The 25,918-nt window shown below is 50.3% G+C and overlaps 1 protein-coding gene across 2 annotated transcripts in view; it reads left to right on the top strand.

Annotated features, from left to right (window-relative positions):
• Positions 1-23,801, top strand: part of ACVR2B (activin A receptor type 2B) — a 29,676-nt gene extending 5,875 nt beyond the window's left edge. Inside the window, exons 2-11 of one of the 2 annotated variants that reach the window (XM_087824853.1) lie at positions 7,477-7,684; positions 8,056-8,165; positions 8,344-8,471; positions 8,557-8,700; positions 9,226-9,369; positions 9,718-9,866; positions 11,394-11,508; positions 12,221-12,359; positions 12,447-12,577; positions 14,029-23,801. In XM_087824853.1, the coding sequence (XP_087680979.1) occupies positions 7,477-7,684; positions 8,056-8,165; positions 8,344-8,471; positions 8,557-8,700; positions 9,226-9,369; positions 9,718-9,866; positions 11,394-11,508; positions 12,221-12,359; positions 12,447-12,577; positions 14,029-14,223 (1,463 nt within the window). In that variant the 3' untranslated portion in view covers positions 14,224-23,801. Of the gene's footprint in view, positions 1-7,476; positions 7,685-8,055; positions 8,166-8,319; positions 8,472-8,556; positions 8,701-9,225; positions 9,370-9,717; positions 9,867-11,393; positions 11,509-12,220; positions 12,360-12,446; positions 12,578-14,028 lie in introns of both variants that reach the window. The other variant, XM_016196177.2, reaches the window with a different exon arrangement.
• Positions 23,802-25,918: the final 2,117 nt, after the last annotated feature.

The raw sequence follows: 25,918 nt of genomic DNA, 5'->3' as shown, positions 1-25,918 counted from the left end.
AGTTTGGATGTATAGACTACATTTTATCTTGTCTCGTATTGATGGATGTTCTGATTGTGTACAATTTATGCAGATTGTTTCTCGAGGGTAGATTACCAGAAGAATTTCTGGGTTGAAGGACATGTATATTTAAAATTTTAATAGATACTGCGAAATGGCTGTATGTTTGTTTTTTTCATTGCTACCCAGGTGATGCAATGGGGGCAGAAGCTGGGTGAGATGGCAGGTGGTCCTCTGCAGTAAGTACTTGTAAGCATCTCCTCCTCTCCAGAAACTCTAGATTACAGAGGTTGGAAATAGGCTACTTCATGAAGGGTGCCCGGACAGGGCGAGTGTTCACGTCCAGTGGCTAGTCTCTGAGGAGAGCCAGGGAGGCTGCTTCCAGTGTCTGAGTCTCCTGGTTACTGTGCTGACAGAGCCTGGGGAGGGAGGGGATGAGAGGTGGGTAGCAGTGGACTAGTCAAGATCTGAGTTTGCTTGTGTGTGTCTGTGTGTGCTCACTTGCAGTGCTCCACGCTGCTTCCACCCTCCAGAGAGACTGAGCTACTCGCTGAAGGTTGCTGAGGAGTTGTGGATAACAGGGTGTCCGTGGTGACCACAGTGAAGACCCTGATTTCACATGTGGTGATAATGGTGGTAGGGAGTGTGGGAGAAACTTGTAGTATTTTAGAGTGTGGTGAGAAGTTTCTCATGGCAGAAAGGGCCCTGGTGAGTTTCATTTCCTGGCTAAGAGTGTGTATGCCTGTTCCCTCATACAACCTTCTGCCGCAGTTAGACTGAAGAAGTAGGGAAGACTGAGGTGACTTGTCCTCCAAAGCCTGTGCTTTCCTAGTCCCCTATTTCAGCATGGTGTCTACTTTTTCACGACTTTCTTACTGGGATTCCATGTGAAAGCACACTTGTCAGGCCCTGCTTGTGGAGTTAGGTGACACTGGATTGTGGTCCTGTTTCTAGTACAGGTGATGTGGCAGTCAGCTCTCCCACATTGTACAGGAGATGTGCACTGTCTGCGTATCAGTCTGCTAGGACTGCCGTGACAATACCACAGGCTGGGTGGCTCAAATAACAAATTTATTTCCTCACAGTTCTGGAGGCTGGAAGTCCAAAACCAAGGTGCTGGCAGGGTTGGTTTCTGATTAGGCCTCTCTCCGTGGCTTGCAGATAGCTGCCTTCTTGCCGTGTTCTCACATGTTCTTTTCTCTGTGTACATACACTCCTACTGCCCCTTCCTCTTATAAGGACACCAGTTTTGTTGTATTACAGCCTTATGACCTTATTTGACCTTAATTAACTCCTTAAAGGCCCTATCTTCTAGTATGGTTCATTGGAGGTTAGGGCTTCAACCTATGAGTTTGAGGGGTGGGTACAATTCAGTCCATAACAGTCTGAAACAGTAAAGCTGGTTGCAAGTGAATTGTTTTCTTCTTGAATTACAGTTTAGAATGGAAATTACTTTTTTCATGACTCTGCCCTGGGGTCTGTCTTCTTAACACTTTCCATGGGCAAGCTTATCTACACTGGCTATCTCAGTTTCCATGTATGTGTGGATATATCCTCTTTGGGTATAATATGATCCTGAAAACTGGGTAAAAAGTAGATATGGAGACTTCCTCTTCCGACAATCAGGAACAACTCTCTTTCTGAAAGTACCTGGAAAAGCTGGACAAATTAAGAAGACATCCCTGGTTGAGGGCAATGTAAAAGCTAGCAAAGACCTAGTAGGCCAGGATCTGTGAGAAGAGAGGCCCTGGGCGGTATCTTTGATGTTTGAGTGTGTATTTAGTCCTTCCATACGGGCAATCAAGAGGCTGAGAATTGCATTCGATAGCCTTATGGGGCTAGGAGGTCGGGAATTGGAGCTATAAACAGAGAGTGGGTATAGTGAAGCCCTCCTGCTCGTTGGGACCCCAGAGATAATAGGGCTGAGGGGGAGCCAAAAGAAGACAAACTCTAAAGTTAGATTAAGATGTTATGAAATTAATGGTGCCCTTAGCTGTTTGCCAGAAGCACATGTAGCATCATTCAAGGAATATAAATAACATCATTCTAGGCCTCAGATTATTTCTACAAACAGCTTTGCACATCATAATGACTGGCTGATCATTTTAAATAAATTGCCAGCAGAAACATCACAGTTGAAGCAGACCTGGATGAACTCCAAATTGGTGTTATCATACATATATTGAAAAATAGTAGTACTCACTATGGTCAAGGAAATGAATGTGAGAATTTCAGCAGAGAGCTTGAGAAATATCTAACAACCAGATGAAACATCAGTTATAGAACTGACTTGGAGACTGACAGTTAAGAACTCAGTGAATGATTTTATCAGGAGATTAGGTACAACTGAAGAGAGAATTTGTGAACTTGAAGATGGATCAGAAGATAATATACAGACCGAACCGTGGAAAGACAAAAAGATGGATATAGAAGAAGGGGAAAGATGCATACACAGAGGATGAAGTGAGAAGGCCTAAGATCCATGTAACCAGAACCACAGAAATAAAGGACAGAGAATGAGGCAGAAGAGCTGATAGCTGGGAACTTTATAAAATAAATGAGAGACATTAAGCTACAAAGGCTTCGCTGCCAAAAGATCTTGACTGATGGAGGATGTTCTTCAGGAAGGACAGTGGTCCCAGAAGGAAGAACAGAAATGCAGGAGGGATGGGTGAGCAGGCAAGCCGATGAACACATGGACAAATAAAATATTGACTGTGTAAAACACAAGTAATATCTGCTTTGGGAGGCAGGTAAGAACAACTAACAGATTAAAATACTGAACACAGATGTTATACTAAACTAATGTAAGTTGAAAGGAGGTCGTTGGAGTTACAACAATTACGTTCCTCTGAGGGGGTAGAAATGGTGATTAACTTTAGAGTTTTAGAAATAAATGTACATGTTAAAATTTAAAAGCAGGCTATAATAGAATTGAAATAGACTGTTTAATTTCCAGACCAGGAGTGGCTGAAATATGGAATTAAAAGAGATAATCCAGCTCTGTCTGGTGTGGCTCAGTTGGTTGAAGTGTTGTCCTATACACAGAAAGGTGGTGGGTTCGATTCCCAGTCAGGGCACATACCTAAGTTGCAGGTTTGATCCCTGGGTGGGGCATGTGCAGGAAGCAGCTGATAAATGTTTCTCTCTCTTTCTCTCTCTCCCTTTCTCCCTTCCTCTCTCAAAAGGCAATTAAAAAAAAAAAAAACTTATCTTTAAAAGAGAATGCAAAGGTGGTAGCAGTAGAGAAAAAAACAAATTTAAATACAGAAGTAATCATAAACATAATGGGAACATGTTGGGAACATAAATTGGTACATGCACTTTGGAGAGTGGTTTGCTGGTACCTAGTGAGTTGAAGATGCACACCCAGCCTCTCTAACCTGTGGGTGTGTACCCTTGAGAAATGCCCACACGTGAGCATAAGAAAACTCACAGAGGACTCAAGAGGACTCATAGTGGCCGTGCTTAAATCAGCAAACGTCAAAAGTAACCTGAGTCCAACCGGAGGATGGCAGCTTAAGTTGTGGATCCTGCGATGGACTGAGACGCAGCGCTAGCAATGAATGGGCGAAAAGGGTGCATGCTTAGAGCCGGGCTGCCCAGGGTCTACATCGGTTTGTGATGCTTAATAAAAATGTGGGCAGGTTACTTCACCTCTCTGTGCCTCGGGACCCTCACAGCATCGCCAGGGGTATTGAATAAGGTGTCTGTAATGTGCTTAGTGTACAGTGCCTGCTCGGAGTTCGCTGAGTAAATGTGTACTGGTTTGGACGGCTCGCAAATATATGGGCGTGGAGGGAAAAGCAAATGTGTCAGAGGTTGGGTTTGGCTGCTAGAAACAGGTACTTAGAGTTATTCTCTTATGGAAAGAAGTTTAAAGGTGAAAGAAATGTAGGTATGTTTTGGATTCTTTTCTGCCCCATTGCATATATGAGCCGTTCCACAGTGCGTGCACCCTGTGTATGTGTTAGTCTCACGCATCAGCCTTCCCCCTTGTCGCCCCCGCCATCCCCTGAGGGTTCCCTCAGTCCTGACCCTGTGGCCATTCTTACTGTGGCTGTGGGGAAAGGAAGATGGTGAAGATGGCACTGTGTGCATTGGGGAGTGGAGTCATGAACACGGACACCCGGCGGCTCCTCTGGGGAACCTGCTGAGGCAGCAGGTGCTCAGCAGACTGCAGGGCTGCCTTCCGACAGGGCCGGGTAGGGAAGCCTAAGGCAGGAGCCTCACTTGCCTGAGTGGTCCTCACTTAGCCACCTCTCAGGCATAGAGGCTTCTGGAAGGCTGTGCCTTGGCATGCTGGTACCGGGGCATGAGGTGGGTGTGGGGCTCCCTCCATCTCTTTCTCACCACACTGCAGTGCCTGCGTGGGTGGGGCTGGGCACCTGCTTCCCTGTGGGGGCCTTCAGGAGCCAAGGGTAGAGTACGGTGGCCCGTGGGCTGCTGGGGTTCGCAGTTCCTCTGGGGGCTGTTGGCTGGGCTGGACACACCCCAAGCCCAGAGCTCAGGGAACCCTAGGGGGGGCATATGGCCAGTTCAGCTTCAGATCCTCCCACCAAGGCCCTGTCTTGATCGCCCTTCTCCATCTGTCCGTCACTCTTCCCTGTCCCCATTGCACTTTGAGTCCCTCACAGGCATGGCCCTGGTAGGATTTTGCCCTTTTCTCCCCTGTGCATAGCGGGGTGTCCAAGGCCATCTGGACTGGGGAAACAGACCTCCCCAGTGCTTTTCCTCATGGATCAGAACTGGTCCATGAAGGTCCAGCTCCCCAGAAGGTCTGTTCAGAGGGGAATCTGCTTGTATTCTGGTTGTTGTTTGTTGTTGTTTGGAGGTGGTGTTTGTCCGGGAGTGGGCTTTCTCTGTCCTGCCTGGACTGAGGGCTTGGAGAGCGTGGGGGCCCCGGGGAACACAGGAACTGACTGCTTGTTACGGACACTGCCACTTATGTACTGGGTTCCTTTGGAGGCCCGCAGTTGGGTTGGCTGTGGCTCAGGGATGCACTGAGCCCCTTGCCTGGGTGTCTGGGAGCATGCTCCCGTCAGAGCCATGAGGCAGCAAGTATGAGGGGGCACTGCGGGCACCTGTCTCAGGAGCACAGCTTCGTCTCCTGCAGAATGGGTGAGTGAGCAGGTCAGGGGGAGCCCCCGTGCGTGGGCGCCCTGGCTCCATGAGTGTGGGCAGGAGCCCTGCGTCTATTAAAAGGCAGAGGAGGCCTTGTGGTTGGAGTGTTGCCAGAGGCTATAAATAGCTGAGTGTATGCAGAAGCAGAGAGCTTGCCAGGGAGGAGGGAGGCTGGGGGAGGCCCCTGGGTCTCCAGCTGGCAGCAGAGCTTGGGCGTGGTGTGGGAGGGGCCTGGAGTCTGCCATCTCCTCCGGTCCCTCTCAGGCTCTGAATGCAAAGCTCTCGCAGGCGTGAGCGTGCAACACTCTTCGCTTGGTGGGCTGGGGGCCCCTCCTGGGGCTTGTGTTGTGAAGGGCAGCAGGGGAGGGGTATGGCTCTAACATACCAGCTCACATGCCAGTGCTGGGCATTGTTCTAACCAGACTTAAAATGCACCAACTCATTTCACTCTGGGGACAGCCCTAGGAGGTGTGCTGTTGTTACCCCATTTCACAAGCAGGGAAACAGAGGCATGGGGTGGTTTGGTAATTTGCCCCGGGTCACACAGCTAGGAAGCGTAAGAGCCAGGATTTGACTGAAGTCTGACAGCTCATGGCTGCGTTTCTTGGTCACCTGTAGGAGGATCTGGTCAGAGGTGAAGTCCAGTGACATTTCAAACCCTTGTGTTCTACCTCTGGAGCCTTGAGATTTGGAGTTCCCAGCCCTGTGCACTTGGGTCCTGCCCACAGTAGTGACCAGAGGGGTCCCTGCCTGATCTGTGGCCTGGAGAGAGTAACTGGGCCACTCTCAGTGTCTGCCAGCCTCCCTTGTTCTGGCTCCTAGCCTTGGGCAGGGGGCTTGTTGCTTGTTGCCTGAATGGAGATGGAAACTCCCCAGAGGACCCAAGAGCTTGGGCAGCAGGCTGAGGCCATCCCTCCTGTTGTCCCCTCCCTTTGAAATCCTGCCTTAGCCAGGAAATAACTGTGTCCTTCTGTCCATTCATTGGTCCCTCTTGCCATCCATTCATCATGTGTCCAGAACTGGTCCTAGCACTCAAGACAGGGCTTCTTCCTTTATCAACTTCACAGGCTCATGGGGGAAGCCTGACATTTAAAAAGCGGTTGTTGAGCACAGTTGTAATATATTATTTCTTATGTGAGTCTCCATTATGTTATTTCTCTTGGGGATTATCTTTGGTTACATTATTTTTACACTTTCTGAATGCCTAAAGTATCCCTTTCAAGGGTGAGCAGCTAGATTTTGGAGCACAAAGGCATGTGGCAGTAGAGTTGACTTGGTCTCCAGGGAGAGGGAAGAGCTGACATTTAAAGTGGAAAGTGGGGACCATCTTGTAGCCAGAGGTGGTCACTTGTGCTAACTAAGCCCAGGAGCCCAGCATGTTCAAGGCCTGGCAGTGGGGTGTAACTGCAGTGAGGGAAGCACAGTGCCCAGCTCCCCTGTGTGCCCCATGAGTCTCATTCTCTGGGGACCTCTATGGAATTGCTGCTGTGAATGCAGTGGGCCCCCAGACTGGGAGAGGAGCCCTGTGCCCTCTGGACTGGGTGCTTTGCCAGATGCTGCAGCAGATGGGTAAGAGGGACCTATGTGCATCATGATGGGAGCCAACCTGGGTCCTGGGCCTTGTGTGTTTGCTCAGCCTGTGGTCTCCTCCGCCCACCCTGCTCCCTCAAGTTCTCCCCTCAAACCTTCAGCTGGGTACAGGGCCTGGCTGGGGGAAGCCGGTGTGCACCCTACATGAGCCTCTTTGTGGACCTTGTGGACCAGGCTGGGTCCCAGCTGCCTGGTGGTCGGGAACCCACTCTTTTTTGTCTTACTTGTGTCTGAGTCTAGGCACAGTGGCATTGAATGGCCAGAGCCATAGCTAGACACTAGCCTTCTGGTTGGCTGACATTCTGAATCCTTAAAGCCCTAACTGGAGCTTTGAGATTTGCAGCTTGCTTCTGGCCAGGCCTTCTAGAAGGAGCCTCCATCACTGCAGAGTGATGCAGAATGGGTGGGGTCTGACCAGAGAATGGCCAGGGAAGCAGCCCCCACCCAGGTGCCTCATGCGTTGGTGGAGCCCCCTTTTTTGCATCTGGCCGTCAGTCTGGGTGTCTGTTTCTCCAGCCTGTGTTGTTAGGTATATGGCCACCTCCCTCTTGATTGGGCCTGGGGACAGTTGCAGGGATAAAAATGAGATGGGGGAGCTGCTGCTGGCTGGCACACTAAGCTAAGAGGTGTCATATGGGTGGGTCGTGTGGGGCCTACCACCCAGCACTTAGCCTCCCTCAGGGTGGCCTGAGTCCAGGACCGGGAGCAGGGATGGGTGGAGTGCTCACCACATCTCTCACCTCCCTCTGGGGTGGGCCACAGGTTCTGGGCGTGGGGAGGCCGAGACTCGGGAGTGCATCTACTACAACGCCAACTGGGAGCTGGAGCGCACCAACCAGAGCGGCCTGGAGCGCTGCGAGGGCGAGCAGGACAAGCGGCTGCACTGCTACGCCTCCTGGCGTAATAGCTCGGGCACCATCGAACTCGTCAAGAAGGGCTGCTGGCTGGATGACTTCAACTGCTATGACAGGTGGGGCGCACCCTGTCCTCTGGCCACCCCTCCCTCGGTCCCACCGGAGTCCACCTGCTGGCACACTGCCCACTGTCTGTGCAGGTCTCAGGGTGTCTTGAATCCAAGCTTGGCATTCAGGGTGGGAGGGGAAAGACAAGGGGCTCTTGAGAGAGCTTGGACAAGCAGAGATGCTGCAGGGTCCCAGCTCCAATCCCGAGGAGGCTCCCAGTGAGTGTCCACCCAGCTGTCCCTCCCCGACTTTGGGTCCCACTTCTAGGGAGGTGGTTCCCTATGAGGTTGTCTGTCTGTGGGGAGAGGTCTGGCTGGATGGGCCTTAGAGAGGCTTGCATCCCTCGGCTGAGGGTTTATGTGGGGAACTGTGCTTCCAGGCAGGAGTGTGTGGCCACTGAGGAGAACCCCCAGGTGTACTTCTGCTGCTGCGAAGGCAACTTCTGCAATGAGCGCTTCACCCACCTGCCGGAGGCTGGGGGCCCGGAAGGTGAGGGCCCTGGGAGAAGCGGGCTTGGGCCTCTCGGCCTGGGAGGAGCCCTCAGCTCCTGAGTTGGGTGGGCAGTGGCTGCAGCAGGGTTCTCTGGCCCTGGAGGAGCACGGGTGGGCGGGCTGTGTGACACAGGGCTCCGTGTGTCCCCCAGTCACGTACGAGCCACCCCCGACAGCCCCCACCTTGCTCACGGTGCTGGCCTACTCGCTGCTGCCCATCGGGGGCCTGTCCCTCATTGTCCTGCTGGCCTTCTGGATGTACCGGCATCGAAAGGCCCCTTACGGCCACGTAGACATCCACGAGGTGAGACGGCTGGCTCAGGGCAGGGCGGGGCAGGGGTAGAGGTGGTGAGGCCAGGACAGACTCTTTAAGCCCTGATCTCCCCCAGGACCCTGGACCTCCACCCCCATCCCCTCTGGTGGGCCTGAAGCCACTGCAGCTTCTGGAGATCAAGGCTCGGGGGCGCTTTGGCTGTGTCTGGAAGGCACAGCTCATGAACGACTTTGTGGCTGTCAAGATCTTCCCGCTCCAGGTGAGTGTTTGTGGGGCTCCAGGTTTCCCACCTGTGCTGTGGCCTCAGCTCTCTTGCCCAAGGGCAGCCCAGGCCCTTTATCACTGGGATGAGAAAGAAGTGGGCCCCCTTGGGGGTAGTGAAATTTATTGTACCACTAGGTAGGGCTTTGCAAATCCTTGATGCGCTCTGGTTTTCAGGGCTTTGTTTTGACGTCAGGTTCTACTTAGAGATCCTGGACACCAGGCTGCCCCAAGCAGTTGCCTGAGACCTTTAGCAAAGCCAGGCCCAGCTGTGTCTCTCATTTGTTGGGTGATACTAGGCTACTCGCTCCCCTCTCTGGACCTCAGTGGGTCATTTGTAAATCAAGTGCTGACCTTCAGTGATCTCTGGGATCACTATTGGCCTGTGCTCCAGGGCCTGGTTCAGTGCAGGTTTTCTGCCTCCCTCCCTTACCAGTGCTGGGGCTGGGGGAATGGGGTGAGGGTGGGGATTCTGCTGTAGGCTGTGTGGCTGCAGTGGGGTTCAGCTGCGTCCTTGCCTCAGGACAAGCAGTCATGGCAGAGCGAACGGGAGATCTTCAGCACGCCTGGCATGAAGCACGAGAACCTGCTGCAGTTCATCGCTGCCGAGAAGCGAGGCTCCAACCTCGAGGTGGAGCTGTGGCTCATCACGGCCTTCCATGACAAGGTGAGCCACGTGCCTTAGAAATGGACACCCAGGATAGGGTGACCTCGACCATGGGCCCCATGTTGGCCTTCCAGAGTAAGGTACTCTGCCACAGGTGTGGACATGAGTGCCTGCAGTAAGCACCCCTAACTCTCGGATAAATTCTTACAAATAAGAGTAGTGACTTCATAATTAACACCTCTGAATCCCTGCCTCCCCACCTCTACTGGCCTCATATATCTTCTATGTCAATTCCAGCCTCCCAGGAGAGGAACCTAGCCATTGGTCCACTGAGACAGCCTCCCAGGGCAGGGCTGGTCCTGTCTTGTACCCAGAACCTGTGCTTAAGCTCTATGCTGTCTCCTCTAGGGCTCCCTCACGGATTACCTCAAGGGGAACATCATCACGTGGAACGAACTGTGTCATGTAGCAGAGACAATGTCAAGAGGTCTCTCGTACCTGCACGAGGACGTGCCCTGGTGCCGTGGCGAGGGCCACAAGCCGTCTATTGCCCACAGGTACCTGCGTTAGCAGTTGACCTCCCTGTGCTTGGCCTGGAGCTACAGAGACGGTTGGAGGGCGAGAACGGGGCCTTGATGGGTGTGTGTGTCTTCATTTCATAAACATGCCTAGCCACGCTATGGTGTGTCAGAGGTGACTGGGCACAAGAGCCTGGGCCCACCTGCGGCTGCCTGCCTCCCACCTGCTCTGGGCCTGGCCTCGCAAGCCGGTTTCTTGGTGCCCTCCAGTGGCCCGCAGGAGGAAATGCTGACTCCATTACTTCAGAGAGTTGGCTCAGCAGTTCTCAAACTTTTTGGTTCCAGTCCCTTTCCACAGTTAAAAAGAACTTTTGTATATGTGGCTTATGTCTGTTGACATCCGCTGTATTAACGCACACACATTCCACTAACTGTCAGAGTAATGACCTCACATGTATGTAGCCTCTGGAAAACTCTATACTCTTGAGAGAATGAGCTTAAAAAAGACAAACAATGGATTATTATGAACATAATTTTGACCCTGCAAATCCTCTGAAAGGACCCTCTGGGGCACTGTGTTAACTCCTCGTCTTAGTGCTGCTGCCTGGCACCTAGTGCTGTAGATACTTAGAAATACAGCTCATTTTATACTCGCCGCCGCCTGTGAGATGGTTTTTCTCAGCCCCATCTCACAGATAAGGGAACAGTAGTGCAGAGAAGTTGAGTAACGTGGCCGTCCCTAGTGTAGTGTGGTTCTGTGTGTGCTGTGAGGGAGGGGAACGAGCCTGGGATTCCAGGGTTCAAAGCTGAAGGGCCCCTAATGGTGCTGACAGTAGTGTCCTGAAAGGTTGACTGTATGAAATTGCCATCTTTGTAGGTCAAAAACAGTTGAATGTAGACTCTTCCATATGGTTCGACCTAATAGTAGTGCATAATAAGTGTCCCGGGGCGGCCCCAAGCATGTGTGCTTTCTAGTCCCTCAGGTTAGTCCTCAGGACAAGGCCAAGGCAGGCACTAGGGAGTCTGAGGACCGGAAGTAACTGCTTGTGAGGGGTGGGCTGGGCGCACACACCAGCACCCTGCTCTGCTTCTGTGGTGGGCTTGAGCCTCTCGGGGGGGCCTCCACAGAAACCCAGACAAGCTCAACTTCTGTGCTTGCTCACATCGTAAATACTGTAAACCCTTTTCAGAAAACACGAATCCCAGGTCCATATGCCTGCCCTCAACCCTTCTGCAAATGCAAGGGCCTGCCTTTAGTACTGTGGGGCCTGGGATGGAGTTCGCCAGGCAGGTTGGGGTAGGTGTCACTCTAACAGCTCTGGGGAAGGGCAGTTAGGGATTCTCGTGCCAGCATTGGTGGGAATGTCCTAAAACTGCCCACTTGCAGGTTCTCGAATCTTTACTCTGGTGCAGACCCTGCTCCAGATAGGGTAGAATGGCCTGCTCTGGGATCTCTGGTGGCTGTAGGGCGCAGGCTCCAGTATCTTGAGAGACACGATGGGGAACCAGGAGCAGGGAGGTTGGACCATGATGTTCATCTTCATCTCAATCCTCTTGTCTCCTCAGGGACTTTAAAAGCAAGAACGTCCTGCTGAAGAGCGACCTCACAGCTGTGCTGGCTGACTTTGGCCTGGCTGTTCGGTTTGAGCCAGGGAAACCTCCGGGGGACACCCATGGGCAGGTAATGAGACTTGGGGTGCAAGAAGGGGGCTGGCACAGGGGTGGCATTGCCCTTCTAATGCTCAGCTGGCGAAGTGCAGGCCAAGGGTTGCTTCGCGAGCTCAGAGCTGCTCGAGAACAGTGCTCTCACCCACTGGGAGAAAGCAAGGCCTGGAGGGCAGTCGAGCGAGCCAGCCCGTCCGCTGAGAAACTCAGATTCCCAGCTGGGGTTTTGGCCTCTCATTCTTGTCACCTCAGTCTTTCTCTTTTTCTTTCCAGTTATAATTATTAAGCAAGAGAAAATAGAAGCATGCTAAGAATCCAAACCCAAACACTTAGAAAAATAAATAAAAATTAAGCCTAAATCAGTCATCCTTAAATAATCCCTATTAATGTTTTTAAGTATCCTCCCTCTTTTGTTTTTGGTGTTAATCTCAAACTCACATCGTTGTGACCTGTGAGGTGTTGGTGGGGCAGGGGCAGCAGCTCCAGGTTAGCTCACTGCTTTCTCGAGTGTGTGACATTTTAAATGACCATTGAGGTACAGTTTACACTATGACCTCTCATGACCCTCCCGCGAATGTGGCGCATTGATCCTTGCTGTCACTGTCAGTGTCCTGCTCTGAATTCTGTCGTCCTGGTCCCATCTGGTGCACAAGGGACGTACCTCCCTGTTTGGCTGTGAGAGCATCATGCACAGTTGGTGACCATAGACCCTCCCCGTCCTTGTGCAGGTGGGCACACGGCGGTACATGGCCCCTGAGGTGCTCGAGGGGGCCATCAACTTCCAGAGAGATGCTTTCCTGCGCATCGACATGTATGCCATGGGGCTGGTGCTGTGGGAGCTCGTCTCCCGCTGCAAGGCTGCCGATGGTGAGTGAGCTGGTCCCGAGCATCCTGCAGGTGGGTGGGGAGCAGCAAGACCTGGGGGTGACCCACTGGGCTCGTTCTTACCCCCAGGACCCGTGGATGAGTACATGCTGCCCTTTGAGGAAGAGATTGGCCAGCACCCCTCGCTGGAGGAGCTGCAGGAGGTGGTCGTACACAAGAAGATGCGGCCTGCCATTAAGGATCACTGGCTGAAACATCCGGTGAGGGGCCTGGGTAGCAGGCGACTACAAGGGAGCAGGGAGGGGAGCCCCTCCATGTGTGGCAGGAACCTGAGATTAAGGGGGTATGGGGCAGAAAGAGAGGATGCCTCAGGCAGCAAGCCAGCCCTCTCCTCCTCCACCAGGCCAGAGGCCACTTAGTGTGTTTTCTCTCTCCCAACAGGGAAGTGTTAGGGGAGGTTCAGTGCTCTGCAGGGACACAGCTCTGGGTTTTCTTGGCCAGGGCCCAGATTGCCCCCATGTAGGTCACCAATGCAGTGGAGCCTGCTGGCCCTCAGCCTGACCCATCTGGGTTTGAGTCCTGGATCTGGCAATCAGTAGCTGGGTGACTTCAGGCCAATTGTTTTATTTCTCCGAGCCTCTGTCCCTTCTGGGTAGTAATAGATTTAATGAGTTATCATTATAAATCTCTTGGCTGGACATTTGCATCATATAAATGCTTAATATGGATGAGTTCTGGTTTAATATTCTCTGTTCTCTGCCTTCATCATTTTCTGGGCATGGGCTGAGCCAAGTGGCATCTGGGCTCCTCCACTCGGGGCTGTTAGACCCCACTCGTGCAAACCATTTCCTTTCTTGGAAGGATATTTGCCTTCAGCTCCATAGATTCCCACCCCCCTGCCCACCCCAGGGTTAATTCAGAAAAAGGACTGCCTTGGGACCACTGGGGGTGAGCCCTTGACCATATATACTGTCAGAGGTCAAGTTCTTGAGGCCAAGTTCAGCTGCCACGCTGCTCCCTGGAACCCAGGGTTGTAAGTGAAGGAGGTGGAAGCTGGGTCAGAATCTACCTTCTGCCTCAGAATTTCTCAGTCTCCCAAGGCAGAAATGCTGGGGTAGCTGGTCCGGTTCCCTGATGAGGAGCCCAGGGTCCAGCGAGGTCTTGGTGTAGCTGAGCCAGCCAGAGAGCTCCTGGATGTGGGCCTTCTGTCCACTCTCTACGTTTCCCGGCTCCGCACAGTTGACTCCAGCATAGGGTGTCATACCACCACATTCCCTGAACTCTAGGGAGTGGCCCCAGGGACTGAGGGGAGTTGGGGGAGGGGGACAGTGCCCTCCTTTGGTCTTCACTGTGACCACTGCTTTTTGGCCTTTACGTGACTTTGGCTTTGAGTAAGAGTTTTGTCTGAGTGTCACTGTATCTGCCCCAGGAGGGTCCTGGTTCCCTCCTTCCTACGTTGAGGTTCAGTAGACCTTCTGTTGGGCTGTGGTGGGAGGCCAGTGGACTCAGGATGGTGACTGCCAGGAGGGACGGCATCCTGATTCCCTCAGCATCCCTTAGCCCCCTGCTGCTTGGCTGCTGCTTGGGTTGGGACTCACCTGTGAGCTGTGCCTGATCCTCAGGAACATCATCAAGCTTGCTGTCCCCCAGGCTTGTCCTCACTGAGGGGTGCTAATGAGCCTGTGTTTTCCTCTCCCCTGTCATTGAGCAGGGCCTGGCCCAGCTCTGTGTGACCATCGAGGAGTGCTGGGACCACGACGCAGAGGCTCGCCTGTCCGCAGGCTGCGTGGAGGAGCGGGTGTCCCTGATCCGGAGGTCGGTCAACGGCACTACCTCGGACTGTCTTGTCTCTCTGGTGACCTCCGTCACCAATGTGGACCTGCCCCCGAAAGAGTCAAGCATCTAAGCCCAGACACCAGTGGCTCTCCAGACTCAGTGGATCTGAAGAGGAAAGGAAAAAAAAAAAGTTGTGTTTTGTTCTGGAAATCCCGTAACACCAACAAACACATACAAAGCAGCTGCTATTTTACCTTGACTTTTTATTATTATTATAATTATTATAATTATTATTAATATTATTTTTTGGATTGGATCAGTTTTACCAGCACATTGCTCTACTGTATCGCAACAGCGGATGCGTCAGCAGGCGCTGAGGTGCTGAGCTGTGAATGCAGAGCCAGCGCCATGCTGAGGAGCCTCAGCCACCTCCCGTCCTTGGGGTCATGTCTCCCGCTTTCTCTTCGTTCGTCGTCTCAGAACCTGCGACACAGAGAAACCCATCTCCTGTCTTAGGAAACTAAATGCTGCAAACTCTTCCCAGAGGAACCTTTGAAGACTGTTACGTGGAACCCACCTTCCTCCAGAGGAGTTTCCTTCTTCCCTCGTCCCCCCCCCATTGTGTTTTTCCCCCTTTTTAGACAGTGAGTTTAAGAAACAGCAGATGTGTCTTGCACGGATTAACGGGTGTCCTGACCGAGGCAGAGCTGGGAGGAGGAGGGGAGGGCGGAGCTGGGGGCCGGTCTGGAACAGAGCGACACTGGACTCGGGCACATGTTGGAGCAACATCCTTTGCTATGAGGCTACTTCTCAGGTAACGAGGAATTGAGGGGAAGGACCGTGCGGAGGCCGAGCATGAACGGCAAGAGCGGGGTTTGGAGAAAGTCCCAAAGCGGGTGTGGCTCTGACCCATCTGCTGGCCCTGGCCAGTTTTTCCCACTAACTCGGGCTTGGACAAAACATTTCTTTCTGCCCTATTTTTAAAGCTGAGGTAAGGGTGGAAATCACGGTATATTGTATTGCACAGTGAGTGCATTCTTCGTAAGATGCTGTAAATATCTTTGAAGGAGAAGTTGAAATACATCGCTTCCTCCTGGAGCAGTTCAGGGAGATGCCCACAGGGGGCGCCCTGCTCGGCGAGGACTAGAGGAATTCCCCGGGAGGCCCGAGACCCGCCCCCCTGCAGAGGGACCCCAGAGTCCTGCAGTGCTGGCTCTACCCCCTGTGGTGACATGACTGTCCCCTTTCTGTGGCTTGTGGACACGGCTTTCTCCAGACCCCTTAAAGTGGTGCATTTTCTAAAACCCCGTTATGATGCCATAACTATCTTGCTCTGGTCAGTGAATGTTCTTAATGCTGCTGTTTCAACATTTGACTTTTTTTTAAATTTATGAAACATGCAAAATTTAAAGAACACACCACACAAACAAAACACACACATCCACGTACACACACAAAGCTTTGCTATGTGGCTTCCGAGGTTTAAATTTTGAAAAAAATAAAACTTCACGACCACAGACCACCTCAAACCAGAAATACCTCAGAATTTTCTACTCGTGTAAGTTTTATTATCTATTTTATTAGTTGTGTTGTTTTGTAATAAGTATATTTTAATGTAAGTTGGCTTTTATGACAAGAAAGTTTAAGAGAAATAGAGAAAAAGAAAACAAGTTTGAGTCTTGTAGGTAGCGCGACCATTTTTGTTTGATAACGCCCCTTGTAAATAATTGTCACCAACTGTAGGTCGGTCGGCTGTTGGGCCGAGTCCGGGCATTCATCACGCCTGTTGGTGAAGGCTTTTCCTTCTGGTTTCTTTAGACCATTTTATTTAAAAACTGAATCTCTTCATCTTGAGGGGAGTTGGTGGGCGATGGGGTGAGACTGGGAGGGGTCACCTCCTCTTGGGTCATTTGGAGGTTCCGACGTCTCCCGCCACTTGATGGGTTGATGTTCAGAATGACAGGTAACCCCACTGTAACTCGGTGAAACTGTGGCCCTTGGAGACCTGCAGGAGGTCATTTTACTTGAGATTTGGTTTCTTGAGGACGTTAGCAGCGGCGATCGTGGAAGAGACCCGTAGTGTGTCTGTGGATCCACACTGACTAGGGGTCTGTGCTGGGCGAGCTGGCCGGGGGGCTGTCACTGTCGCCGGGAGTTCGCAGCCCGCCGGCGCACCCCGGGGCCGTCTGCGGTGCTCAGCACGCCGTGAGCGGCGTCCCGGGCCTGTCTGGGCACAGGGCGGCAGGGAAGGGGAGGTTGCTCCCCCCCCCAGAGCTCAGTTTTTGCTTCATGGGTCAAAATGTGAGCTGGCCAAGGTGGTTACAGGGACAGGTGTTTGTTTTTTCTTGTTTTCTGTTTTTTTGTAAGCTGTGTTGTTGTTTACTTTAAAAAAACACACTATTTTGTGCTGTGGTGTTTTTCTTCCCTTGGAATAGTTTTTAACGGCAAAACAGGCCTTACAGCAGTTGCTTGTCTTTTTCACTTATTTCTTTAAGAAGCTTTAAAGTATTTATTGAAAAGTGCCATATCTAATTTCTTTAGCTTTCTCCTCAGGCAGTGCTGGGCATCTCCACTTCTCACCCTCGAAACAAGTGAACCAGTAACACATGTAGCTGATGTGCCACGGGCATGACTGGGTCCCTGTTCTACCCCCGGGCCAGCCTCTCCTGCTGTGGCTGTGTCCTCTGGGTGGCTTTACTTTTGTGTGCTGGCTTGACTTTCAGAAAAACTAGTTTGGTCCTGGCTGTGGAGGGCTGAGCCGTGGCCCTCACGTGGGGACCTGCTGGTCAGGACACCTTCCTGGTGGCCTGCGTGCCTTTTATCCGGTGGGCTCCCTCTTTGCTGACCCTGTGTTTGGCCACTGTGGCATCTCTCTGGGGTCTTGGCACCAGGATGCTGTCAGGAGATGGTCCTGTTAGGTGTGGCCAGGAGAGGGGAGAGGCCAGGGGGCTCTGTGCCAGCTCTCTGGGCTCCAGGCTACCTCTCGCCATCCTGCTGTGAAATGCACCTGTCAGATGGGCCGTGTTCCCGACGGCTGCTGCTGGCTGGAAGGAGGGGTGATTTCTTCCCGGGGTGTGCACAGGGAGCCTGGGTGTACCCTTTGCCTCTAAGGTATTTGTCTGTCTGCTGTCATGTATTCTCTGGGGAGTGCACCATCTGGAGCCCAGTTTGTGTGTGGGGGGATTATAGGGACCGTGTTCTTCGCCACGAAGATTTCATGTGACACTCATTTTCGGGGAGTTCAGGTGGCTCTGTGAAGGACCGGCTGTAAGGGAGTCGGGCATCATCCCTGCCCGGGGGGAGGCTGCCCCATCTGCAGGGGGAGGGCAGCCAAGAACCCTCACTTTCTCTTTTCTACTATCCTTCATCCCAGCAGGCTCCTGGCTGTGGGACGGGCTTTGGGGTGTTGTGTTTGCAAACACTGACGATTCCTGAGGGGAAACATCCCTTACCAGAGAAGCTCAGCTATGAGCAAGAGAAAGAAAGCAAGTGGGTCAGAGGACACTGTGTCACGGTGTCCTGCAGAGGACTCGGTGATGGGAGGAGTGGGGCCGGGGAGGCGTGAGCGTAGTCATTAGACATCTGAGGCCGGCACGAGCCAGGTTTTCTCCTGGGACCATTGGTCCCGACCAGGGGTCCTCCTTTGAGCGAGTTACTCAGGGCAGGGGCTGCAGATGGACCATATTTGGGAGACAGGGAGACCTGGTTATGAGGGAAAGTGGGAGCATCACCAGCCTTTGTTACTCAGCAAGGGCTTCCTGTTGTGCTGGCTTCTGGTAGGTGCCCAGAGGGGTCAGCTCTGCCCGGGGAGGCTTCCCCATGTGTGCCAGCTGCTTCTGACTTAGGACTCATCCTGTCCAGACTTGGTGCATGGGTGTCCAGCCTTGAACATCTTGGGAAGCTCAAGCCCCCCACCCACGTATTCTCAGCCAAGGAAAGGGTCTCATCTCAAGGCTACCAAGATAGTTCTTCTGTTCCCCCGAAGGCCAGGCTAACCCTCTTGTCACGGCTTGTCACATCATGCTTTAGAAAGCAAAGCAGGTGATCCTGTTCTGTCACCTTTCTCTCCAGTTGGCTACGCTCTTGTTCCCTGCCACCCTGCCACTCTGTACTGGGCGTGTGGGCTGTGTGTGTAGTGTTTTCTTGGTGGCAAGCCTGGCTGTGTATTGAATGTCCACCATGTGCTGTGTGGGGCTCAGAAAGCCAGTCGCGTGGCCCCTGTACTATGAGCCACAAGGGCAGGAAGTGGCCGTCCCATCCAGGGTGGGAGGACTGGATGGCCCCCTCTTGCAAATGGAATTTTGCCTTTTTTTTTTTTTTTTTTTTTTTTTTAAGAATTCCATGTAAAATCCCCAGGACCTGTTGGTAATACAAGGGTTTGTTGTTTTTTAGTGATATAGTGAGCGTAAGTACGTAAGGTTTTAGAATTGGTACTAAAAGTCCAGTAGCCAGGTATTATTCCTGAGAACTTGACTCACTAGAAAAATAAATCCCTGATTGGGAAAGCATGTTCCAGAACTTAACTCTAGTTTGATTGTCAGTCTTGGCTATTTCAGTAGCCTGTTGGGTTCTTAATGGCTTACCTTTGGAGAGAGAGCCAGGCGTGGTTCACTTTTCAAGGGCACTAAACCACAGCTTCCCAAGAAGCACAGTGAATTTACTCCACCCCTCATCCAGGGTGAGCAACCAGGGAGGAAAGGGCACGACGGCTTTTTCTCATTTGGGTGATGTGAATTCTCCTTGGTCAATGGCTATTTACAAAAGCTGAACTAGTAAAATACACAGCAGCTACTGTGTTCAACCAAGTAATGAGAAGTTTCAGTCGCGGTGAACTGTAATGTTTTTGGTAGAGAAACAGGCCCAGTAATTCAGTTGATGAAGTCTTTCATCGTCTCGGTCTAGATTTGTAAACGTTGAATGGATTCAGGGTTATACCCCTAGTTCTTTAAGTAAGATTCCTGGTCATTGATTTGTAACCAGCAATTCACCTATGAATGTATCCCAAACCCTTTGAAGGCTTGGAAAAGTTTTTTTAAGATAATGATTTAGTTTTGTAGGAAAAATAAACTGAAGTTTACAACAACCCACCCCCACCCCTTGGAAATTCAGTTGTCTCAGCTACATTTTAAAAACAATAAATGGGTCCAAGAGACCCACAAACTCACATCAAATGAAAAGTCCAGATGATCTGGTGAGGTATTTTTAATGTTCCTGTTTTATATACTCACTATTTTGGGTCTACTGTAATCTTTGGTTTGGACAGGACTTTGAATTTAAAGGATTTACCACCATCTGCGTTTTTACCAAGCTGTTACGTTTCGTGAGGGTCTCTTCCAGGTATGAAAGCAGCAGGACTTTCAGTTGTGGTACTCCATGTATCCCTGTAGTGCCAAAACCAGTGATACTTTATTGGCTCCTATGGCAGCTCGTAGAGATAATACTAGTGGTTTTTTCCTTGTGAATTAAAATGCCCATTTTCTCAACGCCAATGTGTAGTGATGGCCTCTGGAGTGTCTCTGGGTTGTCTGGGGCCTGGGCAATTCTGAGAACTGCAAGCCAACTACAGGACACTAAAGAAATAGGCACATGGACACGTGTGTGTGTGGTAGGTTATACAGATGTGGGCTCTTCTGGACATCTGTGGGAAAGTGTCACATTTTCAAAGTTTACATTTTGAGCTCATAGTTATGAAAAATATGACCCATTAGCTAATGGGTTTTTTTTTTTTTTTGGTGTGTGTTTTTTTTTTTTTTGCAAGTGGGTGAGTTCTGTCTTGGGTCCTGCAAATTTCTGCTGTCGGTTGGGCAAGAGGGCTCATCCCCCATCCGTCCCGATCACGTTGGCATCAGAATGTTGTTAACTAGCATTGTAAATAAAAGAATAGGTTCTATAATAGAGATACGACACTTGAAATTTTACTTTAAGAAGAAATCTATAGCTCTACGTATCTATTTAGTTATATCACCTGACAGAGTCTTCTGCGCGGTGTGGAGATTGTTTTATACCAGATTATTTTTATAAAGTCTAGTGAGTTTGATAAGGATGATTTTGTAGCCAGAGTCATGAGCTCTACCTTTCAGGATTAATGTACACTGGAGTGTGAGTGGGTGGAGCTTTGACTTAGGCTCACCTGGATTCCCGTGATACACTGGTGGATTGGAGTCCAGTTGTGGGTCTTGTTTGGCCAGAACTCCACTGTGGCCACGTAGGACTGATGCCTTGGCCGGGCTCCCTGCAGATGGGAGGAGAGTGCCTGGGCAGAGGCGAGAAGAGCCTCATGGTGTTTCACATTTGCGCTTCCTCCTGAGATTTCTTTTCAACAAAGGTTAAAAATCAGTGTGTAAGCTCCTGCCCTAGGATGCAGTCGTGTGGGGGAACAGAAATTGAATGGGGGTGCAGATTGGGGCAGGTCGGGACTAGATTTGGTGATAGGAGTAATTCACCAAACTGAATGATCTAGGACCAAATTCTCCAGTTTCCAGGACAGGATTGCCAGTTGAGTATTTATTTGGAAAAGGGGGAAGGTGGAGAGGGTGGTCTGTGGACAGTGATCAGGTGAAACGGAGAGCTGCCAGGCACATCTTGTCCTTTCTGGTCAGGGCGGTTCAGAAGCGAGAGTGGGTTAATTCGAGGCTTTAGTCCATCGAGTCAGCCGGGAGCCTGGAAGCTCAGAACTCACACCGGCAGGGCATCTTTCTAATGTCTCCATAGGTTTCCTGCTCTTCCCACCAAGGTCAGCATCGCCGCCATGTGGAAGGCCTTTTTATTTTGGGGTAGAGAGCTGATGGTCATTTGGGTGAGCCTTTTTGATAGGGATGTGGGGGGGAGTGGGCAGTGAAGCTGATCCTTGAGCTGGTCCTGCGGCCCAGCTGGAGGCCTACACCCCAGACCTGCCCGCTGGCTCCAGGCGCTCAGAGGTGCCCTGCTTGGGCAGTTGTGTCGGGAGAGTCCCTCCTGTGTCATCTTAAGTCAGCTGTGCTGCTCATTCGGTCTGGTGCAGAGTGAAGTTTTACACTTGGCCCGTTTTGTACTTGGAATAAATTTCATTTCAACAGATCCAGTAGCCCTCCGGGAACCCACCCATCGTTCCTTTCCCTGTTCCCCATAAAAGACCATTTCTGCGCCCTCCAGCCCGTCTCTGGGAATGTAATTCTGTTGTGCCTTTGTTTTTGTCACCTGCCTCCCCCCAAAAGCAACTGCTGTAAGCTTTTTTTCTACTTGTCTTTTCCAGCTCCCAGCCCCACTTATTTTCTTTATTCCCAGCTGTAACTTCTGGATGCAGTTTCTGTGCTCCAGGTGTTTTAAGAACCAGTTACCTCAGACCTCACGTCGAACAGTGTCACCATCCGGGGCCTCGATACTGTAGGCTTGTAACATACATGGGCAGGGACCCTGCCACGTGTAGGCACTTCTGTGTTGTGAAGTGGACTTTTCCCAAGGACTGAAAAAGGGGGGCTTCTGGCAAGCTCCTCACGCACTGTGGTGGGCGGGTCTGGAGTGTCATCGAACGGTGCTTCCTGTGTCCCTCTTCGAACTCTGCCATTTTCAGTATTCTCGTGTCTGAACGGGCAAAGTGATCCAATGGACTGGCTTGCACACCCGTCAGTTCCAAAGATGAGCTCTTTGTAACACGTTTCCAGTCGCCGAAGCTCCAATGTCGAACATTCCTTTCCGTGGCAGACTCAAAAACCCACCCTCCACCGCAGTGCACTCGGGGAAGACGTCTGTTAGCATATGTTGCTGTGAAATTAGGCCTTGCGGGATATGGCTGTTTGTCATTTTAATGTATTTTAAATAAATATATATATATTTTTTAAAGAGTCTTTTTTACCAGTTCAAAAAGTTTAATTAACCAGCAGTCACCACATCTGAATTTTTGTCTCTGGGGCATAGATGGCAGACCAAGATCAAAAGCGGTGTCTCAGCCAATAGGACTGTGGGCTGCCTACCTGGGTCCACCTGCTGACCCGCTGACCCTGGGACGCCGAGGTCCGTGTTCCCAGTGGGTCTCCACTCGGCCCTGGTGGTGTTTGGTCTCTGCCCCGCTCAGTGGACTGTGGACTTGAGTCCCTGCAAGTGCTTTAGCCCAAGTGGGGTTTTCACTGAGCACTGCCACAAGTCACGTGCATTTTAGCCAAATAATTTCTCCATAAGGGAAAACCGCGCTCATCCAAATTTTACCAGCAATGACAGAGACGAGAGAGTAGGCTAGATTAGGCAACATTTGGGTTTTGATTTGGGAAGCGTCCAAGTCATTGTCCAATGCCGTCTGAGAGCCAGTGATCACAGAGATTCCTAGGCGATCTCATCTGAAAGTGTTAAGACCTCTCGTGAGGGGAGGAATTGTGAAAATGCCAGCGGCTTTTCCCCCCCATTTTTTTTCTTCTTCTAGAATTTTGTAAAAATTCAAAGAACATTGAGTGGTACTTGAGAATTGAGGGTGAGGGTTACCGCAGATTAGAAACATAACTTCTAGATTTCAATTCCACGCCACAAGTCAACACAAAGCCATTTTCAACTGTACAAAAGAATCTGCTTATGGGTTTGACATGATCTTAACGGTAGTGTCAAAGGCCGAATTTTTCACCTGTTAATGTTTTTCCACATTTGTCCTCGAATCTGAATAACTATACAGTACTGTAAATTTTATATCGAGTTTGATGTCAGTTCTTGTGAAAAGAGCTTCTGCATGTAACAGACACATAAAGAAACACAGCAGCAGGGTATAAAATTTGCCGGATGAATTTTGGAACCAACGAAAAGTTTCACCTCTCATTTGCCATCTTATGTATCAGTTTTACCAGCGACTTCTAAATTTGTACATTATTTGTAAGGAGAAAGAGGAAAATCCTAAGACTTGTCTAACTTGGTGGAGAATGTGTGTGTTGGTTTAGGATGGTAGTGAAGTTATTGAGCTGTGTTATCTAACTTGTATATAAAAAAAATTGTAATTAAAAGTTTGGATTCACCTGTTTCTTGCAGTTTTAAAACGAGTAATTGCAAACTCTGGAAATGTGACTAGTCTCTGATTTAAGGCTGTAGAAGTGAGGAAGCTCTTCAGTTGTTAAAACGAAAGACTTCTAGTTTGGGGCTCAAATTCAATGAAGTACTGTTTGTATACCAGGATATGTGAGGTGTAAATGTAATAGGTCACTTTCATCCTTGTAGCTATAAAATAAAAATTATGTAGACCAGAAATAGCTTGTACTACTGAATTAACAAAAATTATACTAAAGTACCATGTTTTTAAAACTACATATATATATACAGAGTTAAGCTTGTTGCTGTTACCCTGTCTGGATTTGAAAAGTGCGCTGATATATATATATATATATATTACACACACACACATATATATTATATACACGCACACATCTAAAATGGCCTAAAGCAGACATCCATGTAATTACAGTTGCAAAATGAAGACATTTTGGAAAGAACATTGTATCATAGTTCATTCATTTGCAGTGGATCTTTGTTCCTTTTTACTGTGGTAATTTTAGAAATGAGTGTCAAGTTTGAAATTAGCTCTGCAAAGTTGGGGTTTTGCTGCTTGAACTCTGCACTGGGTCCTCAAATAAACCGATGTGAATGTAGTCCCCCCCTCCCCGTGTGAAGAAGCAGCCACACCCCAACAGAATAGGAGGAAAAATCTAGAACTATTTCAAGTTTTATCTTTTTGTATATGAAAATAAAATAATAATAAAATCCTGTTGTCTCTCTTTGTCATTTGGTAGGGGATTGAGGTTTCCTTTCATGGGAATTAGGAATAAATAAAAGGGTGTTCTCCCCCTTACAGGGCCGACTCTAACATCCGTGGGAGTTCCTGCTTGGTACATGTGAATGGTTGTGAATGGTTGAGTGCCTGGTCTACCATGGTCCTGTGGGGAGGGAGCTAAGCATGGGTCTCCATCTCTGCCCTTCAGAAGCGTGGGGCCCAGTTGGAGACAGTGGGTTTCTCCTAAATGGACTGTCCTGGGACTTTGGCTAAGTTCCTGTAGGGCAGGGGTGTGTTTTCCAGATCTCCAAGATCCCCAACCTACATACCCCCCGCATTCCAGTCTTACACTGCAGCAGGCAACCCTGAGCAATATTTTAGTAAGCGGAGCAGAGAAGCCTAGAAAATCAGTTATATTCAGGACTACTGCAGAATATGAGCTCTGCCATCCCAAACATGGCTGGGCACAAGGGTCATTTGCTGAGTTATTAAAAAAGATAGCTCTGGGGCACCGCCCCAGATCCGAATCAGCAAGGCAGGTCTCACATTTTGGAGTTCCTGGTTTATCTCACTAAATGAACATGGTTCCCTGCTAATAAAATAATGGTAATCTCTACTACCTAAAAAACACACCCCAAAACCTAGGAAAGCCCCAGAAATCACCTCACTGCTTTCTGCAGTAACATTAAGTTTTTGGCCTGTGACTGATATTTGGTAATAAACACCAGCTTTGAATCCTTTTGGTGGGGTTGATGCCTTTTTATTTACCCCTTACGAGGGTTAAATGCCCTGTTTGGGGAATAATTTCTAATGAAGGAGCCCTTTAGGGAGCAGTTGTCCAGTGTTTGGTTTATTTTGCTGCTGAGCACAGAGTCTTGAGAGGAAGATAAATTTTTGACTGAGGACCTTAGAGCTAGAAACGCTGGAAGGTTGGACTATAGGAGTCATCTGGTCAAACTTTCCCTTCAGCAAAGGAATATTTTCACCAAAAGAAATTGGACAGAGATGGTGGTTTGTAAAAGCAGGCTTGCCCAGCCCTAGCCGGTTTGGCTCAGTGGTTAGAGTGTCGGGCTGTGGACTGAAGGGTCCCCGGTTCCATTACAGCCAAGGTCACGTACCTAGGTGGCAGGCTTGATCCCTGGTCCTGGTTGGGGTGCATGTGGGAGGCAACCAATCAGTGTGTCTCTTTCACATCAATGTTTCTGTCTGTCCCTTCCACTCTGAAAAGCAATGGAAAAAGCATTCTCAGTTGAGGATTTAAAAAAAAAAAAAAAAAAAAGCAGGTTTGCCCAAGTGAGCAAATGGAAGAGGCTCATGGGCGGTTCAACAGGCCTTCCCTTAAGTCTCAAATACCCCTGTGGAACACTAGGGGTCCTCTGATTACAGTTTAAAAAACTGGTCCACTCCCTTCATTTTAAAGGTGGGCAAACAGGCCCAGAGGGAGGTACCCTACCCAAAGTCAAGTTGCCGTTCCAATTTTTTTAAAAAAATGTTTTTATTGATTTTAGAGGAAGGGAGAGAGAAAAACATGGATGTGAGAGAGAAACATCCATCGGCTGCCTCCTGCATGCCCCCTATTAGGGATTGAACCCACAACCCAGGCATGTGCCCTGACTGGGAATCGAACCAGGTGCGTGGGGCAATGTTCAACCAACTGAGTCACACTGGCCAGGGCTGCCCTCCCAGTGCTTGACCTCTTGGGGCCAAGCGTGGGGTTCGCTGTTTCCAAGTACAGGATCTGGATGAGGGAGAGTCACCACAAGTGCATGGCACTTAGGAGGGCCTTGGAGAAATACCTCTTAAGTGAATGTGTATATTCACTTAATTAATGTGTAAATTCTGGTGGAAGCTGGTATTCTTTGAAACCTACAGATACCAGCCAGTGTTGCTTGGTTGTATTTGTCAGAGACTAAGTTGCAAATGATTGGGGGGGGGGCGGAGAGGGGGAGGTGAGAGGGGGGCTTTACTGGCAGGATCCTGAGGCGCGTGGCCAGCCAAGCCTTGGGTGAAGGCAGGATACATCTGGGCTAAGGCGCCCTAGGGACTAGGGTCCCAGTGTGGCAGGCCTTCACCCCTGTTTCTGCGTTCCCGCCTCTGGGGCAATGGG

This window comes from Miniopterus natalensis, chromosome 15, assembly GCF_054644295.1.
Source record: "Miniopterus natalensis isolate mMinNat1 chromosome 15, mMinNat1.hap1, whole genome shotgun sequence".
In the NCBI taxonomy this organism is placed as follows: Eukaryota; Metazoa; Chordata; class Mammalia; order Chiroptera; family Miniopteridae; genus Miniopterus; species Miniopterus natalensis.
The sequence above is the reverse complement of the archived record's forward strand: the minus strand, read 5'-3'. Positions and strand labels throughout refer to the sequence as shown.